The sequence below is a fragment of the Heliangelus exortis genome, chromosome 14, assembly GCF_036169615.1.
Source record: "Heliangelus exortis chromosome 14, bHelExo1.hap1, whole genome shotgun sequence".
NCBI lineage: Eukaryota > Metazoa > Chordata > Aves > Apodiformes > Trochilidae > Heliangelus > Heliangelus exortis.
Window position 1 is genome coordinate 13779226 of NC_092435.1, and position 18957 is coordinate 13798182.

The 18957-nt window shown below is 39.4% G+C and overlaps 1 protein-coding gene across 2 annotated transcripts in view; it reads right to left on the reverse strand.

Annotated features, from left to right (window-relative positions):
* The window catches only part of TENM1 (teneurin transmembrane protein 1), a 453479-nt gene that overhangs the window by 43092 nt on the left and 391430 nt on the right, over positions 1 to 18957 (reverse strand). For both annotated transcript variants that reach the window (XM_071757633.1, XM_071757632.1), the window contains 4 exons: positions 18054 to 18303; positions 17245 to 17265; positions 13111 to 13343; positions 2639 to 2793 (listed from right to left, as the gene is read on the reverse strand). In XM_071757633.1, the coding sequence (XP_071613734.1) occupies positions 2639 to 2793; positions 13111 to 13343; positions 17245 to 17265; positions 18054 to 18303 (659 nt within the window). The remainder of the gene's footprint in view (positions 1 to 2638; positions 2794 to 13110; positions 13344 to 17244; positions 17266 to 18053; positions 18304 to 18957) is intronic.

Here is an 18957-nt window from a genome sequence, read left to right on the forward strand (position 1 = left end):
ATTTCAGGTTAACATGCTTGACTTCAAGGAGATGTGATTATTTCATAGAGGTTTCTGGTTACCAGCAAAAATTTTGGAGAAAGGCTATTGAGTAAATTTGATACAGTTACTTTTCAGAACATGCATTCTTGGCAGATACTTCATGTCTTTTTTTACTGTGTATGTGAAAAACGTCAGAAGTATGGATTTTGTGAACTATTTCAATAAACAGATTCACATAACCTCCCCCCAAGCAAATCCTCCAAACAAGAAATGCTTCCAAAAGCTAAATGTAATCTCTACTGCAGATTGTGAACAACGTGACTTCACCTATTAGTGACAGAAAATTATACAGTAAGTATTACTAAGAATTTAAAAATGAGACTGCCCACTTTTTGGGTACATTTAATATACCACTATTTATTACATCATTTAGACTATTAGGCATGCATTCACAGTTTATCAGATTTATCTCAATCTATGTGGAAAGACAATCTCTTGCTTTCCTAGAACGCTGAAGCATTTGCAGAATTTTGAGAAATGTTCAGCAATAGTTTCCTGTAGGTGCTACAGCATTGAAGCATTGGGATTGTTCATGGAAAAAAAAGGTTATTTCTGCTTCTACAAAGAAAGGTCCTACCTCAGCTGAATGTTGATGTCCAGAGAGTAATGTCAAGAAGAATCTGCACTATGATATGCTTTTTTTTTACCTATGATTTTGCACAAGTCCTTTCTCCATGGCACTAGAACTATGTTATAGACTAAGGTAAACTAAAACTGTTAATGGCAAGTAGCCAACCTACCAAAAATAGGATTTTCAGGCTAAATCTACTTACAAATATGGCATATTTGATTTCAGCTCCAAAAGTTTACCTTTTTAATTTCATTTTGATTTAAAATGTAAAATAATTTTATTTCTGCATCTGGCAGACCCCCTGCTATGACTCATTTGTTAAAGGGTATTTGCCTTTTTTTAAAGGAAATTGAAAACCATCAAAACTCACCATTTCATATTTAGTGAGGCATTTTTTTTTTTTACTGAGCAAACTGAGCAAAAATCTGAAGAGCCACACATTACATGCCCAGTAAAGCAATTATTTGTACAGCTGGAGATGCAGATCACAAGGAGAAAGCAGGGAGCAGACGTTGCACTTGGCACCTTTCCCTGCACCTCAGAGATGTCTAATCTGGTTATTGATGCCCCAGGCAGTAGTTATATGTATCCAAGAAGCAGGAAAATGTGCTTCAGGCAGCTTGAAGTTCCACCAAGCATTGCTCCTGCCAGCTGGTATGGAGCAAAGGAGGGGAAGTCAGTGCCTCCAGCAAGGGAGCAGTGCTGGCTGCCCCGGGTTCCTGCTCAGCAGCTGCAGGACCTGCTACCCTGCAAGAAGAGGTGCCAGAGCAGAAGCAAAGGTGCCCAGAAGCCATATGATCTTGAGGAAATTGCTAGGCTACTTTAAGCTGGGGTTTAGCACAATGAAGCCAGCTGATCCCCTTCTGCTTTACATGGAGTAATGACGTGTTTACTGGACCAGAGAGAACACAAAGGCTTGGCTGTTCCTAACCCCACGTTTGAAAATGCTTAGGGTGCAGGGTCAGGTGAAACTGAACACAAACACCTTTTCGTCTTCTGACTCCAGCAAAAAAATCCCCAAGTGCTTCTGTGACAGCAGCATTGCTTTCTGTCATTTGTCCCTGTGACGTTTGGTAAGAGCTACTCAAACCACAGACACCACATTCTTCAGGTGTGTAAATACAAGATCACAGTCACCTGGTACTACTCAAAGCCTACTTAGAAATGAGGAACAAGCTCTTACCATTGTTGTGCAGTCTATTTTAGCTGGGGTTTTTCCAATTGTGAAGGACTGAGAAAAGGGCAGGGAGAAAATGAAATGCAAAATCAACTGGCTCCTGGTTATCTGCTTAAACAGTTCATAACTTTAGTATGTTACCTGACTGTCTCAGGATTTTTTCAAGAGCAGCTCTTCACCTATTTCAAAGCTCATTTATTCAAGTATTTATTGGCAAAGGCAGACCCCTTCCTTGTGCTACCTGTAAGTTTTGCTCACTAGTCAAGAATACCATTTATGTTTTTTTCATGTCTACCTACATCCCTTTTTCAGCATAAACTAAAAATGCAATTTGTGTCTCAGTCCAGTTTCTTTTACACTGTTCTTGAACTAAGAATGGAAAAGCACTTTGAGAAATGCATTGAAATGCAGTAGCTTCACTCCAATATTGCTGGTGTGTAATTATTTATTGTAATGTTCCTCTCTGATATTGAGTGGGCTTAGAGGTAAAAAGAATAGATACTGATTCCATTTAGTAGATCAAGCAAATCAGTCTGAATGCTGGACTAAAGGAAAGCACTCTAAATTCAGATCAGCAAGCAGTTTTCTGTAGCATAATATATTCTTTATCTAAGTCCTTCTAAACAATCCTATGCCATGTCCTGCAAACCCCACAAGTGTTTAGTTTTGCACTGATAAGGGTACACCATAGGATAATGATGTGAATGGAAGATCCCCTCCATACCGGGCAGTCCAGAATTTTCTGGTTCATCCAGCAAATTTTAATATACAATTCTTGCACAAGAAACTAAGTTATTTGTTTCTGTAATGTGTAGAATAGTGACAACACATGAAAAGCAGGAGCCTACCTGAGTGATGTCCATTCCAGAGTCACAGCTCAAGGGCTGGGTTGATGTGAGGCCATTGGAACCTATAATTGTTGTGATCACACCATTCTCATCAATTTTCCGAATCATGGTGCCATCAACAAAGTAAATAAATCCATGCTTATCTACAGTGATACCTGGAAGAAGGGAAAGGGGAAAAAAGTGTTAGTACTAATATTATCTAGATTTAAAAGTATGAGCTTAAAATGTTTCCTCTTCTTTTAGACTCTGAAAACTGCTAATTAAAAAAAAGGCCATGACTTTTTTTTTTCTACTCATTGCATCTTTGAAGCTGGTACAAATTGTACATGCAAAGATCAGATACGAGGATGTCTTTGACTTACAGAGAAAGAGGGCAGATATGGGGAAGAAACAAAACAAAACCACAGAGGCTCTGCTTGTAATTTCATATACCTAGAATTAGGCTCATCAGTAACTTTGTTTCATGTCCATCATAGACAGGGACAAGTCTAGCTTTTCTAAAAACTTATCTAACAGTTGATTTTTCTTAATTTTCGTTTTCTTAATTCTCGTGCAGGGGATATTGGTCTTTTTTTAAAAAAAATTATTACTCTACTGTCTGAATTAACAGAATGAGCAAGGAAGAAACACAGAAGGCAAGAGAGACCCTTTCTGTGATATGGACTCTCCATACAAATGGTGTAAACCAGGCTGTGCTTAGCAGGCAGAAGGACCATCTGTGCTGCAGAATGTATTGCAATGCAGTGTTGCCCAAGGTGATGGTCACACACTTTGGAACCAGACTCCTGCCAACAGTGGCCTTCAGCAGGAGCTACTGCATTCTCCCACCTCACAGGAGAGCTGGACCCTAAGAGGAACGTGAGGGTTTTGCAAAGGAAAGGTCCTGGTCTTCTGTATTTCAGTGGGGAAACTGGAGGGCTTGCTGGTTCCCACCATGCCATGTTATAACTCATGCCCATGTCCCCAGTTCTTGCTGCATTAAACATGGGACTTTTCTGTATTGCATGAACTCTAAGATCTTTTTTTTTTTCTTTCTTTTTTCCTCTGAAATGATGAAAATACAGCTGGAAAAGCACTTCTATTCATCTTAGGTTTGTGAAATCCTTTCTACCAAACCCGCTCAATTTCTTGCTTTAAACTACTTCATACTTTCCCATTTTAAGTTGTGTAACTTTGCAATTGTAACAGCTGCAGTGCACAGCCGAGCTATTTTAATAATGGATTTATGTTCTGCTACACAGAACTGAGAGGCAGAGGACTTGAACAGATGGTTTGGACAGTGGCTTATACGGTTCTTGATTTTTGTCCCCTGCATTTAGCACAACTGAAGGCTGCGTGTACAAAATTTGCAAAACACTTGTCTGCACACCAGTTTAGGATCACACACCACCATTCCACAAGCCATTAAAAATGAAAAAAAGAAAAAAAAAAGCCCCAAATGGAATTCCCCTTGCTTTAAAATTCAGTTATACAGGGCCAGTTGTAGCCAGGGGCATTCTGGAGGGGGCAGGACCAGGTGGTCCCCTGCAGTCACCTCAGACCCCTAAATAAATCTGTACCTGGCAGTTGGAAATGCCTGGGGATTGAGTTTGAGTTACATAGAGATTTGAGTGCAAAACATTCTCTTACAGTGTTAACATTTGGTGGCCCACAAACTCCCCATGACCACTTCTTTTCTAACAGAAATTAATCCTTCAAATGGTCAGTTCACTGTTTTTATTTGGCTGTGAACTGCCATTAGAAGAGGGGTATTCACCATCCTGTCACCTTCTCCATCCAGGACAAAAAATCCCCATGGGCTGCTGTAGTGCCACAGGGTAGAGGGTTAGGCATTTCACTTCTTCATGTGAACTGGCTGATGACTGAAATGTCCAATTCTCCAGGACAGCTGTCACCTGGGGGGCTGAAATCACCCTGGGGCTGGATGGTTCAGCTGGGGAGAAATCTGAGAGGTTATAAAACAGCTAAAGGAAGAGAAGCCATTTTAGGGCTTGGCTCCCTGTTGGTGTCTGAGGTCCCAGATAATTTCTTCTAGTACTGGCAGCCCCAGGGGATCTTTCCTCTTTAATTAGAGAGCAGTTGTGCTTTTGGAAGCCACCAGATGACTGGCATCCTCATGGCTGTTATCTGCTTCTGCTTCAATTAGAAATCCAAAAGGCTGAAGGTTTGAAGGCAAGCTGAGGTGAAGAGTGCATCTGAGAAAAAAAAGGGGTTTTTTTGGTGTCAGGGGGCAGAGGGGGGGGTGTGACCTGTGTGTTCCAGATTTCGTGAAGGGATGGCCCCTCTGTCCCTCACTCATGCTAAAGAGACTTTGTACTGAAGAGACCTGTGCACAGAAAAAGCCAAAATTAGAGATTCCTGCAGGGCTGGAGCCAAGGGCTGGCTGCCTCCTCAGAAACAAAACCCAGGTGTGTGAAGCAAACTGTAAAATCTCTTTTGACACAACTGAGCTGGTAAAACATCCACCTCAAAACCCCAAATAAAGAAATAGGAAGGCCAGCCATAGAACAAGTAATACATAAATCTGATGAGAAGCCCACAGAGCCACCCAGACTGAAAATACTGCACCTTCTGTGGTGTGGCTAGATGTCTGCAGAGGCTCTCATGGAAATGGTTCATAAATACCTGAGTCATGCTCTGCAGTTTAGTTTACACATGGATAAATCTACTCTTCAGAAAATGAGAAGGGTTATGGTGACTCTGCTACCACAGTTTGGGGCCACAGAGCAGGAGGAGCTGGGTCCTGAGGCACCTCCTGCTGCTCTTGCTCAGGGTTTCCCATCCTCCTACCTGGGCTCTGCCTTGCTCTGGCCAAATTTATGCCAAAAAGCTGAAGCATTCTAATGGATTATTAGTAAATGGAAAAGCTGCTTGGAAATTGTTCTTGGTTTTTTTTTTCTTTGGGAATGTGTGAAAGCTGACATACGTCTCTTCAGCCTTATTGCTCTCCACTACTACCTGAAAGGAGGTTGGAATGAGGTCAGTGTTGGTCTCTTCTCCCAAGTTACAAGTAACAGAACAAGAGGAAAAGGACCCAAGTTGTGCCAGGAGAGGTTAGAATGGATATTAGGAAAAACTTCCTCACTGAAAGGGTTGTCAGGCACTGGAACAGGATGCCCTGCAAAGTGGCAGAGTAACCATCCCTGGAGATCTTCAGAAGCTGTGTAGATGTGGTGCTGAGAGACCTGGTTTAGTGGTGGACTTGGCAGTGCTGGGTTAGCAATTGGACTTGATAATCTTAAAGGTCTTTTCCAACCAAAATTATCCTGTGATTCAGTCCCAGCCTCCTTCTCTCCCAAACATCTCTTAAGGTTTCTGAGAGGCAGCAGCAGCCGTGCTGGACTGTAGAGGCTGGGAAGGTGTGACCTGATGCTGGAGGGAAAACTACAGCACATGTACTGTGTCTGGGTCTGCCTTTGCAGCAGGATGGTGCTGGGTGGTAAGCAAGGAGCTGTGCTCCTCACCTGGGTAGTGCAGCCCTGGGTGGGATCCATGCCATGGACAACCCAGGGCCAGGATCTATCACTTGGACAACCACATCTTCTGTTTTACGCAATTTCCCTGTGAACAGATGGCTGTGTTGGCTGCAAACCACCCATTATATAAAAATAAAAAATGATGCTGCAATGAAATAAAGCCACTCAGCTGCGTTGCTGAATGGATTTCAAACACTGCCTAGATGAGAAACCCAAAAATTCTTCAATGTTAACAGTATACATTTCACTCCCCAGACATTGCGGAAGAACAACCTATCTGCAAGGGAAGGACATATGCCAGGGTGATGGCACAAAAAAGTCCATGTCTTTAGTATTTGTACTAGAGACACCAAATTCCTGGTACTTCCTAATCAACCAGTTTCTTCAAGTATCAGTGTCTATACATTCCACAACAAGCTATTGCTTCCAGTACTTACTCCGGTTTCCTAAAATGACACTTTACCCACTTGAAAAAAATCACTTCTGCATTTAATTCTTGTAGACAAATACCCTATATAAAGCATCCACTGGACAACAAAATACAGATTTGTGGCTAAACTGTCCCAATTTATTCATTATTAGAGCTGGATTTTTTAATGCTCCTGTCACATCTTGCATGATGCTTCACATAATCTGTACTCTGAGAGCTTATTTTTAATCCTTTTCTGACGTGCAGTGCAATGCAGAATCCAATCACACACAGCACTTCAATTGTGCATTAATCACTGAGGAACTCAGAGAGGAAACATGAGTGGTATGAATAGCACTGAGTACAAGTAGCAACGCTGCTCACTCCAGGAGTGAGTAAGAAGTCATTTTGAGGTGTCTTTGCACAGAGAATGAGATGCAGCTGCTGTTAGGCTCTCAGTCTGATTCTGTTTTTTTAAGGTACCGTAGCACTAAATTGTACACCCAGCTGATGGGCACAAATGTCACCTATTGTACAAGTGACAGACACCTTGCTTGGGGATGAGATTGCTCATTAAACACTGAGTAAAGACAAAATAAGCCTGTGCAAGGATTTAGTACTGTTCTTTGACTCAGGGCTGAGCACAAGCTGTTTTTGTGCTCATGCTTGTACAGAAGGACTGTTTTTAGTCACGTTTAGTCACTGAGACTGTCTTCCACTGATTTTGGACCTGAATGTAAAACAGTAGTTCTTACCAACATCCATGCCCAATAGGCTTATGCACAGACATCTTGGAACAATATTTGTAAAGCTTAGATGTCTTTAAATCAGTACTATTTAAATCCTGTTAACTGACACTGAAAATGAACTGCTGGTAGTGCAGTCACACACGGCACCAATATCAGCACCAGAAAGACTCTGCAGAGGTTTTCCTGTTTATAACTTTTCTGCACAAAATAGTACTAAGTAGAGATGGTCTGAGTCTCTCCCTGATAAACAAGAAGGCTGACTATATAACCTGTCCTGTTATATCCTCTCAGGAGGGATTTTGCTTAAAGGGTTATTTCCCTTGCCAGATCTGCCTTAGTGCACATACATACATTCTTACATATGCAAATAACACTTTGAAAGCAAACATAATTTTACTGTGTAATTCTCATAAGTATAAATTCAAAATACATATGATCATTACACATGTGATTTTTCAGTCTAGAAATGTTGGCATTTCAATGTGCTAAAAATATGGGTTAAAAGCAAATCAGTAGATTCCCCATTAAAGTATTTACTTTTTCTCCCTAAATCATAGCTCAGACTTGCATTCTAAAAGACTCTTTTCAGGAGCAAATCCTTTCAAGCACATCAATAAACAGCAGCTAGAGCTACAAGTTGCCCACTTCTGGAAATGCTACACTTTTTTTGCTCAGCTAAAAACTTTGCAAATGAGCTCTTTATGTTGAAAACTCACAATTAAACTTCTGAAGAATCTGTAAAACAACATCTAAAACTATTAGTGAGGAGTCATAAAAGAGAATGCCACCTTCTGCTAAAGAAAAACAGTGTTTAGAAGAAACTTGCAATTCTCATAAAACTTTTAATAGGAGGAAGTGAATCAAATTGGTTAATTATCATTTTATGGTTGGTAAAAGGGCAAATTACATGCCATCCATTTCTTAACTTCTAAATGTCTCCGGTGCTTTTAATTAAAGCTGCCATCTAGCAACTAATAAAGCAATTTTATGCAATTAGTTATTTATAGGTTACCATAATACACCACTCAAAATATGATTCAAGTGATTTGCAGTCTGTTGCTTTGTGATCTTTGTCATCTTTACTTCATTACCATCTCACTACTAGTGGCAAAATATCCAGCCCTACTTTGTCAGCCAGAATACAACTTCAGTACTGGAGTGCTGCTCTCCTTAGATGCACAACAGCAGAACAGGAGTAAACATAATTTTCAACTATTGACTGTGACTGGAAGTTCCCTGCCTCCAGTCTGAGACGTGATGACTGGGGTCATGCTGCTGACAATGGGTATCAGAAAATGAGTAACTTATGTATTTATTTGAAGGTTGGATGATATTTAGGAAAACCTGCTGTCCAAAAAGTTTATCTTGAATGTTTTACAAGCTTCCCAGACTTAGGAAATCATAGCTAGTTAAGACTAGAAAAAACAATAACTTTTTCTGAGTCGAAAATGGCAGAAGATGAGTGGTTCCCTAGTTCTGTGACACACAAGGCTGCAAATCACCTTGGTTTGTCTAACTTCTTATTTTATGTATTGCTAATGAAACATCTCTCTCCATTTTGCTTTCTTTTTTTGAATTGTATGGAAGTGTTGAAAAGGTCTCAAAATTTACAGAATAGCAAAGATGGATGGATAAACAATTTGGATCATTACCTGTGACAAAGGGGTTCTTGGTTTTGCAAAAGGCTACATGAGGAATATGGTCTGCATCCTACTGAAGGTAACAGGAATCTTTGAGCTGAGCAGGAGCAGCTGTTTACTGGGCTACTGTAATTTGACAAATGTAAAGGTTTAATTTAAGTAGTTGTTCTTACAGCTTTATTTACTTTAGAAAGTATTGCTGCAGATGGTGAGCAACAAGACATTATTCCAGGATGTAGCCTACTGAGGCAAACATCATTTTCAGAACTGTGATTTTTTTTTTAATAGTATTTAAAGTGATTTCAAGCAAAAGACAGAAAACAACACTGCAGAACTTACTTTTAATTTAAGCTTTCATTTGCTTTGCTAGTTCACAGCCATGGGTCGGAGTGAAAAAGCTTTTTGGCTACAGCTGTGTAGAAAGTATTTGTAGGCATGGGATTTAGAACTTCAGCTTTCTATACATTTCCCCAGTGCTTACCCTGAATGTTTGTGCTGAGGTCTCTGCCTGCATTCCCCTACTCTGTCCTCTGTGCAGTTCTCAATTTCTTGAGGCACTGACTACACACAGCTTGCACAGTGGCTGCATCCAGCTGGACCCAGGAGCCAAAAAGCAGACACTGCATGACTTCAGATGCTTAAATTGCTGGATTTAGAGCTTGGGCTTCCAAAGGAGGTAAATCACTTGTGATGCTGAGGGTTGGATCCAGGGAGGCAATTAAGTGTTTTCACAAAAGTTCTTTAGTTTGTACTCCACCACAGCTGTCCTGTGTGAAGGCTCTGAGGTGGTCACAAATTTAAGGTAATTGGAATCAGATGTTAATCTAAGACACTTTTCTTAAAATCCTGACTGGGAGACACTGCAGCTCAGCAAAAATGTGGTAACTTGACTGTCTCAGCCTCTCACTGCCTTTGTCAATTAAGATTGGAAAGTCAAATCTATTTACATGTCTAAAGCCCACTGATTTCAGAAGCCCAGAGTAGGGAAGTGCTTAATGCCTTTGATGGAGGCACTGGCACACAACTCCCAGGAATTTCAGGTCCTTTTAATTCTTCTTACTGCCTCAATACCCTATGAATTATCTTGTTAAAATCAGGACACTATACCTTAGTGCCTTATTAAAGATACTACTACAGATTGCTTAAATGATATTATTGGTGACTGGATGTGCCATAAATACTTTGTATCAAAACATCCCCAAACCCACCAAACAGAGTTCCACACCCCAAAATTAAAATCTGTTACTTGGTAAAATTCAAGTAATTGGAATTCAGTCAATGATTAATATCTTGAGTAGTTATGTCTTCATTTTCAATGTCATCTTGTGTAATAAATGTGTTCAGCTTGTCACAGACCTTATTTTATGTCCCCACCTTATATCATTTCACATTCTGCTTAAGTACTTGGTCATCTATTACATGACTCATTAGTCAGAGATCTCTACAGAATTAAAGAAAGTTGCAGTAAAAATAATATATTGAAGTTCAAATTTCAACTACATCACCCATGCATGTTTAAAAGCATCTTTCAAAGTCAGCCCAACATACAATAGTGCAAGATTAATGTCTGCTAAACTCCATCTCTAGTACTTCATAAAGAAGGCAAAACAGACTGAGTAAAGCTACACCTGTTTGTTACCTCCAAAATGAAAGTTTTGGAAAGCAGATCAAATCTTAATTGATTAGTCTATTCCTATCTGGAACAGAATTCCTGGTCACAAGGTAAGGGCAGTCTTGCCAGGTAAGGATAATGAAAAAAAAAAAGTTGATAGAACCCTTAAATCATTAAATAATACTCAAGGACTTTCTCAAAAGCCTGCCTGCAAGTTCACTGAAGCAGAAATATTGAGCTCAAAAAAGTTAAAACAGCACTTGAAGCAACTTTAATTCAGAAAAGTAATTAAAGGTATTTAAATTTCCACTTATTTACATACTTCTGAGCATGTTATCAAACAGGATGAAGTTTCACAAGTGTTACACAGTAGATATTTCTTATTAATTTTGCAAATGGATAAACTGAACCATATAGCTAAGTCCTTATTCAGAGTCACAAGCAGCTGGTAGCAAAAATGTAAATACAACTTTTGAGTTGTAACTAACCAAGGTCAGGCAGCCACTTAATGGTGTTTTTGTCAGACGTGACCTTCCTACAAAGTAAAGGTAAATTTAGTCTTCATTTATAACAAGAAAAAAAGGAATACTCAGGACAAAAAAAAGGTGGCAAATGGAAAAATAAAAGCTAAGAAGTTTTTCTGTATCAGTTTAAGAAATAAATGCTAATCTTGTCTGGTCATTGAGGAGTGAAAATTATTATACTTGATAATCTCTTGGCAATTACTTTGTCTTTATCTGCATCACCAAGTACCTGGTTTTGTACTGTAAAAATCTTAGAGGTGAGAAACTAGAAGCCATTAATTTTTTTCTGTCAAATACTGTATAACCTTGTGAGTGCTTTGTGTTCAACTATTATTAAATATAGATATGATGATGCTGCTGAGTCTTTGGACTCACCAGATTTTTGTCAGTGTTTCCTGCCTCCTAGAAAAAGCATTTTTGTGTATACTCTTTGAATGTTGTTTCAGTGGAAACGTGACATCTTCTGACTTGACAATTATAAAAGAAAAAAAAAGCCAAATAAGTGACCAAACCAATCTCTAAAACTGTATATAAGTATGTGAGATTTTTATGTTTCTTAATAACTACCAGATCTATGGCTACCAGGCAAGTCCTTCCTGCTACTTTCAAGGGTTATTCAACCTTTTATAATTTAGAGAAAAAAACCAACATGCTCTTACAAGGCCATGATGATAATACCCAGCTAATTGTTCACACTCTGCTGGTGACTACAAGGTGATGCTGTGTTTTCCTGGGCCCTGTGGTTGCCTGAAGTTGAAATTCAAATCCAAAACAACAACTCTGAGCATTTCAAAGGGACAGAATTTAGAGTCGATGTGTAAATCAATAACAGCTGGGGGCCACTACCTGAATTTGGGAATACATGAACCCCTCTCTGTTATTTTTTTAATATTTGCTGGCTGCCCCAGAACTCATAACCTGTACTTTTAGTCCTCTTAAATTCTTTATGACTGGAACCTTCTGTTAAAGAAGCCACACATGGGTAGTTTTAAAGTAAATAGCATATTATAAATTTTTCACCCCCCAAAGAATGGAAGAACTAATTGTATTGTAATTAGATATAAACATTGCAATCAGAAATAAAACATTGATCATTTTTCTGCTAAAGGATCAGAAAACCTTTGTTTTCTGCTGTGTTTAGGATTCATTACATTAATTAGCTGCCTGAAGATTAACATTTATTTGTACTTACCTCACACTTTCTATCATTAAAGACACGTTAAAGTCACTCTATAATTACAGTGTGTCTCTTGCTAAGCCTTAAACCAGGATTATTTACTTGGTTTAGCAATGTTTCCACCTGGATATACATTCTAATTTCCTGCTGATATCCAGCCTTTATTAGCTCATGAAAAATAATGAAACCCCCTCCTTAGAGCAGGTCATTAGGAGAGAACTCTGTGCTAGGGGGGAGCATTCTAAAAGCCCATTCCAGGCTCTACCAAGTACCCTTTTTTCCAGGGATTTCAGTGGGAATTGAGGGTCATCAGCTGCTTTACAGCACCAATTCCAGAGGACTGATCACAGTTCTCATGCTGACTGCAAGGGGATTAATTGTGGTGCTGGTGGGGGTTCAAGACTTCACAGCATTTTTTCCTGTGACAACCCAACTGTACTCTGATCTAAAGGCTGCAGCAAATGCTTGTTTCAGGTACAGTAGGTGAGATGCTCATATTTTGCAAAGTGCATTTCATGAGGAAGGACAAACAGAAGTTCCACATAAACTTGATTTTGATGGCTATTTGAACAGCCCTGACTTAATGTGTACGAGTAAAGTCTATTAACATTGCAAAAGTCACCTGAATGCACAAAAATCTAAAAAATGGACTATGAAACCATATTATTGGCTTCTAAGTTAAATATAATTTATGGAAAGGTAAAAAAGGGGAGTGTTGCCATGCAAGGGAAGTGTATTTCATAGGTGGAGCCTGTTGCTCATTCTCCCTCCCACAAAGCTCTTGTACTAAAAACATGAGTGAGCTTTATAAAATAATTTGGCTTCCTTATAAACAACAGAGGGAAGTGACAGATGACCAATACTTCAGAGATGCTCTTTTCTTACCTCTTGGACTGTTGAGTGAGGCCTCGGATGCCTTTCCACCATCTCCACAGTGACTCTGGTCAAATGGAAGGCACTGCTCACCCGTTCCTGCCACCACGTCTGCATTTTTGGCCAGATCCTTGGTTTCAATGAGAGATTTTGCCTTGTAAACTTTTCTGGTGTTGGTATCCGACAAGTAAAGGGATTCTGACACTGGATCAACAGCCAAGTAATATTTATGTGCAGGGCTGGTACTAAAACAGAAAAGCATCAAATAAAGAATGTTTTTCATCTGTAGCACTGGAGGTAACAGTGCAATGATTTAGAGATATAACTGAGACCATCTTTACTGTAGCTCATGCAAACACCACTGCTGAGAAGGAAGGAACCAGCTGCAGAGCCCCACCAGGCAGTGATGTCCCCAGCAATGAGCTAACAAAGAGAGAGTGGGATCAGGGAAGTCAGCCCATCCATCAGTACCACAGCACCCAGCAGAAAGCTAACTGGGGTAACTTCACCTTAGTTGTAATTATTATGATCAAAAAGGGGGTAATTTTTCCATACCTGCTGACTCCCAGTACTCTTGGCACTGCAAATAAATCTCTGACTTGCAGCAAAGTGAATCACAGACTGTTCTGCATGGGCACAAATCCCCACTCTTGGTTATTTTTATCTGTTTCTAAACCTTTGGAAATATGAAGGTGTGAAATATGGTGCCTTAATTCATGCTGACTGTATTGTCAGGAGCAAGGCAGAAGGCCAAGTACTGTCAGTGCATCTAGGCATGAATTAATGCACCATAATTCATGCACTGAAGTGCCTTATTGGGATGATAAAATGTTATTTAAAAAAATATTTACATATGTTAATTACATGGTGAGGATCATAAATTCTAACCAGAGAACTGGGCTGCATCTTATTAGCCAGTAAGACTTGTTTATTTCTGAGTGAAAAGTTAATTTCCAGTGAGAAGAAATGCTCTAAGCACATGGCACACCCAGCCAGTGTCCTGAGCCTGCTGAGACTGCTGTGTAGTCTTGAGCATAAAGCAAAATAAAAATCCAGATAGGTGTAGATCTCTTAAACTGCAGAGTTATTGAAATGGTGGGAAACAGGCAGAAAGGTGGCCAATGCCTGGCAGGATGTTTTGGTGCTCAGACACTGTTTTTACCACTACCACTGGGAGAAAAGGAGATTTCTGACAGGCAGCTGGGCAAGACCCTGCCTGCATCCCCTGTAGCTCTCCATGGGACTTTCCTATATGCTCTGTAGATTGAAAGGATTGTCAATTTTTTTTGTTTTTTTAACAATTAAGTAGAACTTAAGATGGCTGCATCAAAGTTAGGAAATGAGTTACTCCACTCAGCTTTGGTTGTGGTGGGTTTGACAAAGCTCCACCAGCTCCTTCTACAGGGCTGGCTTTTCCTGCCAGAGCAAACCAGGAAAAGAAGAATCAAGATAAAACAGAACTGAAGAACAGGCAGAGGCTCCAAGATAGATATGTAATGTTTGAGATGACACTGACTTAATTTTACTGATTTGATTTTAGGTTGATGGAGCCTCTTTAATTATGAAGTTTTGGCTTGGCTGAGGCAGATCCTAAGCTTTATTAATTATCTATTAGAGTTGTGCCTTACTGAGCAATGCTGCAAAACAATGGTAAAATGACTTAACATTGTCTTTTATTTTAGGAAGCAATTGCATACTCCCTATGGAACTTCTAACAGATGATCTTATTTCCATTTATAAGTGATAAGGCTAATGCTGTCCCATGATAAAGGTGAGAGGGCTTGGGACTCTTTCAGTTCTCATTCTTCTTCTAAAAGGGACATAAACTAAAGCTGACCTTAGCCATAAAAGACAGAGGGAGGGGGGGAATATAAGGAAAGAGATTTTCCCACAGTTGGGGAGCAGATGTGAAACCCAGCCCAAGGAAACACAGAGAATGTAAGGACAGAGGTATGATCAAACATGAGTAACAGGATGAGCTAAAAAGAATTAATGCAGAATTATCACCAGTATTATAAAATTTTGTTTGCTGAAAACATTAAGAATCATATGTGCTCTCTGGAGTGAGCTCAGAAGAGACTGGTCAGCTAAAGGATGACTTTTTAATAAAATACTTGGGTGGAAAAAGATTCAAGGAGAATCCTAAGTGTTAAACATATAGTTCATGATGCAGAAACTGCAGGGAATGAGGGGTTATTCCATACTCTCCTTGTAGACACATTTTCTGTCATCCTGATCATTACATTTAATAGACTGGCTGTTAGAAAACTCTATGTTTATGCTTAAAGCCTTGCATACTAAATTGTTTAAAGGGTATTAAGAAAAAGTGGAACAAAATAAAATACAACCTCTGCAGAAGTTTGCAATCAAATCACAACTTGAGTTTCTTTAAATGAGCCTACTAAAAACTTTATCAAGTGGATTAGGATATACAATGAATCTTTCCAGGACAAGATATTACTACCCTGTTTGTAACCTCAAAACCTAGTTTCCATTTTTGTCATTTATTAAATGGTTTGCAATTTCTTATTAAAAATCTTGGTGAAATGGAAAACAAGTTGTAAGATAAGTAAGGTGTTTTTAACAGTTAAAAATAAGCTCAGTGGCCTTCTCTGTTTACTTGTCTCCAAATTCTACCCCTTTTTACACAGCATTTTCTTTGTCCTGGTGAACAAAATCCTTTTCTCTGCGCTTTTGGTGACTAAAAGCTGTGTTGAGGAACTGCATTTTGAAGCCTTTTCCTGCTTGGACTGTCCTGAACCTCTGACACCTTTTAGTTGTTGCTTCCACATGTTTCTTTGAGCATCCTAGAAATTTCCACCATGACTGTGGCCTTTACAGCCTCAAGAGAAAGGCATACAGAGGGACTGCTGAGCACTCCCCCATAACCTCAAACACTATATTAACTTCAATCTCCTTCAATTTTCCACAGATTTCACTTGGACAGAATACTGACCAAGGCAATTATTACCATAATTAATAGGGCCAGGCACTGTCACAACTGGATTTAATAAAGTCTTAAGTTCATCTTAAGAAACTACTAGTACGAGTGAGCAGGTATTAAAAACATTCTACAAAAGAAAGGCCTGGATTTAAAACCCAATTCGTGTTCTGAAGAAGTAAACTCAATTTGGTTTTTTACTTAAGTGTACATGAAGCAGCACGAGTACAAGAAGTAGCATGAAGATGAAAGGAAAAGATCCTTCAGCTCAAAAATAGAAACTTGCATTTACTAACTAGGAACTGGTCTTTAAATTTTCAGTGTAAAAATATGAGATGTGACATCATCTGTGAGTAGGTTGGCAAATTCCTGTGACTGAAGTAATTCCAACCAGCACTCTCATTCTGCAAGCATGTGTTTAGCCCACACTTTGCTTCCTCCTATGCCATGAAGTTACCAGCTAAGGTTGTACTAGTGCTGGTTTATTTATCTCATTTAAGTCATGAGATGCTTAGAAGTTTGTTTCTAAGGATACAGGGTGTCTTGCACTCTTTCTAGCCTGCAACATCACATCTGCAGCTGGATTGCTCAAGCCAGCTCCCTCTCTGTCTGTCACAGAAGCCCAATGTGCAGGATTCATTCTTTTTAAGAAATCCCTACCCTGCACTGCCAAACTGCTAACTGGAAAGGGGAGAGGCTTCTTGCTTTTGCCTTACCTGGAAAAGCAAGAACTGAGCTGTGACAAAGCATCCTCAGCTCCAGGACCTGCTGTGAACCCTCTATAACTGTGGCAGATTTTCAAGTCCGTAGTGTCCTAGAAGAGCTAAAGCACAGTCCTCTAGTGTGACTTGGAAGACTTTTATTATTATTTCTTTGTTGCTAAAACTCCATTTTTCTTGGCTGGCTATATCTATGACCATTTCGACACCATGTGAGATGCATCTGACAGCTATGAAATGCATTCCCAGCTTCTGAGTTTAAACCTTTCCATCTCTGATTCGTGATCAGCAAGATGATTTTGAGAGGGAGACTTCATTACTTCAAAGGGAACAAATCAAACCTACTTTACTATCAACAAAGGTGAATTTGATTAATATTTATAGCTATCAAATCCAGAGTTTTCCTCTATATCCAGACTTCTAAAAGGACTTTTATGAGACTGTTTCATCAAACCTGGCTCACATATTACTGTGTCATTTACTCACCTGTGTCTTGTGTCTCTATTCCTAGTGGGACAGATGGGGTGGGGTTTAAAAAAAAAAAAGAAAAAAAGAAAAATACAAGAAATGTTAGTTCAGAAGAAAACCATATCTCTGCCTAGCTGATCACAGAGCTGTACGACACAACACCATCACCAGCAATAGTATCTAGTTGGAGATTCATGGCTGTTATTTATTTATTTAAGAGAATTTTAGTTATCAGTCTCTGAAATTCCCCCCTGCCTTCTCCCCTGAAAGGGAATGGGAAGCTGGAGTCATAATTAAAGGGAGACATTAATGGTGGCTCAGGATGAGACAGGTCAGTCTGCAATGCCACGTTTGCTCTTTCCTTCTCAAACTCAAGTCCTATCCTGTCACAGATGAGCAACAATTTAGCTGTACTGATTTTAAACACAGTAAAGTCTATCTTCAGTTCTAATGTGGTGACCTGACATCATACTGCATACATTTGCTACTGAATTATGGGAGCTTTCTTCAAAAATACACTTTGTGGGGTATTTTAACTTTTTGAGAAAACGTATGAAAAATCTCACAGGAATAAACATTACTAACTCTGCTCTTTGTAGAAACTCATGATGCAAAACCTGTTTAAAGGCCACTTAAGATACCTTTTATAACTGATGACTTGAAAGTTATCTAATGAGTTTGTTTGACAGCTGATGAGACAGAAGCTCACAAGGCAACTAACTGTGGATGCTCAAGTTTCAGAGGAAAAAAGGCTCGCTGTAACATCCATAGACACATCACCCCCAGGCTGATGAATGTTAGGCAGAGAAAGCTAATTATTATTTTACCTTAATTCTAATATCCCAATTGAGTTTCCAGAGGGAAAGATCCGTCTGACAAAATTGAAGTCCCCAATATACACACTTCCATCAGGCCCAGAAGCAAGAGCAACTGGAGCAAAGAGTTTGCTGTTGAGGGCCAGACCGTTGCAGTTGGAGCAAGAGACACTCCTCTGGTGTCCGGTGCCCATCACGGTGGAGATGACTGGGGGCTGCTGGGAAATGAACATATTTTCACCATTTCCTTTGTGCACAATTCCTAAGGGGAGAAGGGGAAAGAAAACAGAGAAAAAAAAAATTTTTTTTGAAAAAAAAAAATGCAAATATATGGCATTGAAACTGTTTGGTGGTTTTGCGTCATGCAGCCCCCTAGAAAATCAGATTACCAAACCAGCAACAAACATTGGATCTTTCAGACTGCAGCAGGACCCTACTAATCTCTTCCTGTTCTCCTAAGTCTCAAACTTCACCATCACCATTTTGTCAATTAGTGGTTAGTGGCTATTTTAAAAGCCAACATCATGAGGAGAACTCATGGCTGGTTAATGCTCTAACAAATTGACTGTTAATTGCAGTGCTATCCGATTTCTTGGGGATTACTACTTTAATATTCATTTTATTCATAAATTTTTATTAGGCAGCAGAGGAATTTCTTAGGCAGTTTGAATATTTAATTAAAGGAGATTAATAGCAGGACTACTATGCATTTTTCACAAAAGAGCACTGAGTGGCAGTACAAAATCAATATTAAAATTTAAATGTGAGTCCTTCATGGTATATAAAAATGGTGCCAAGTGCAGCAAAGCCAAATTATGTCAAGGAGTCATTCTGTGGCAAACTGAATTTCTTACCAGCAAGAGTATATTAAATTCTGCCATAAATTTACAACAGCTTCACAGTGTGTCAGTATTTT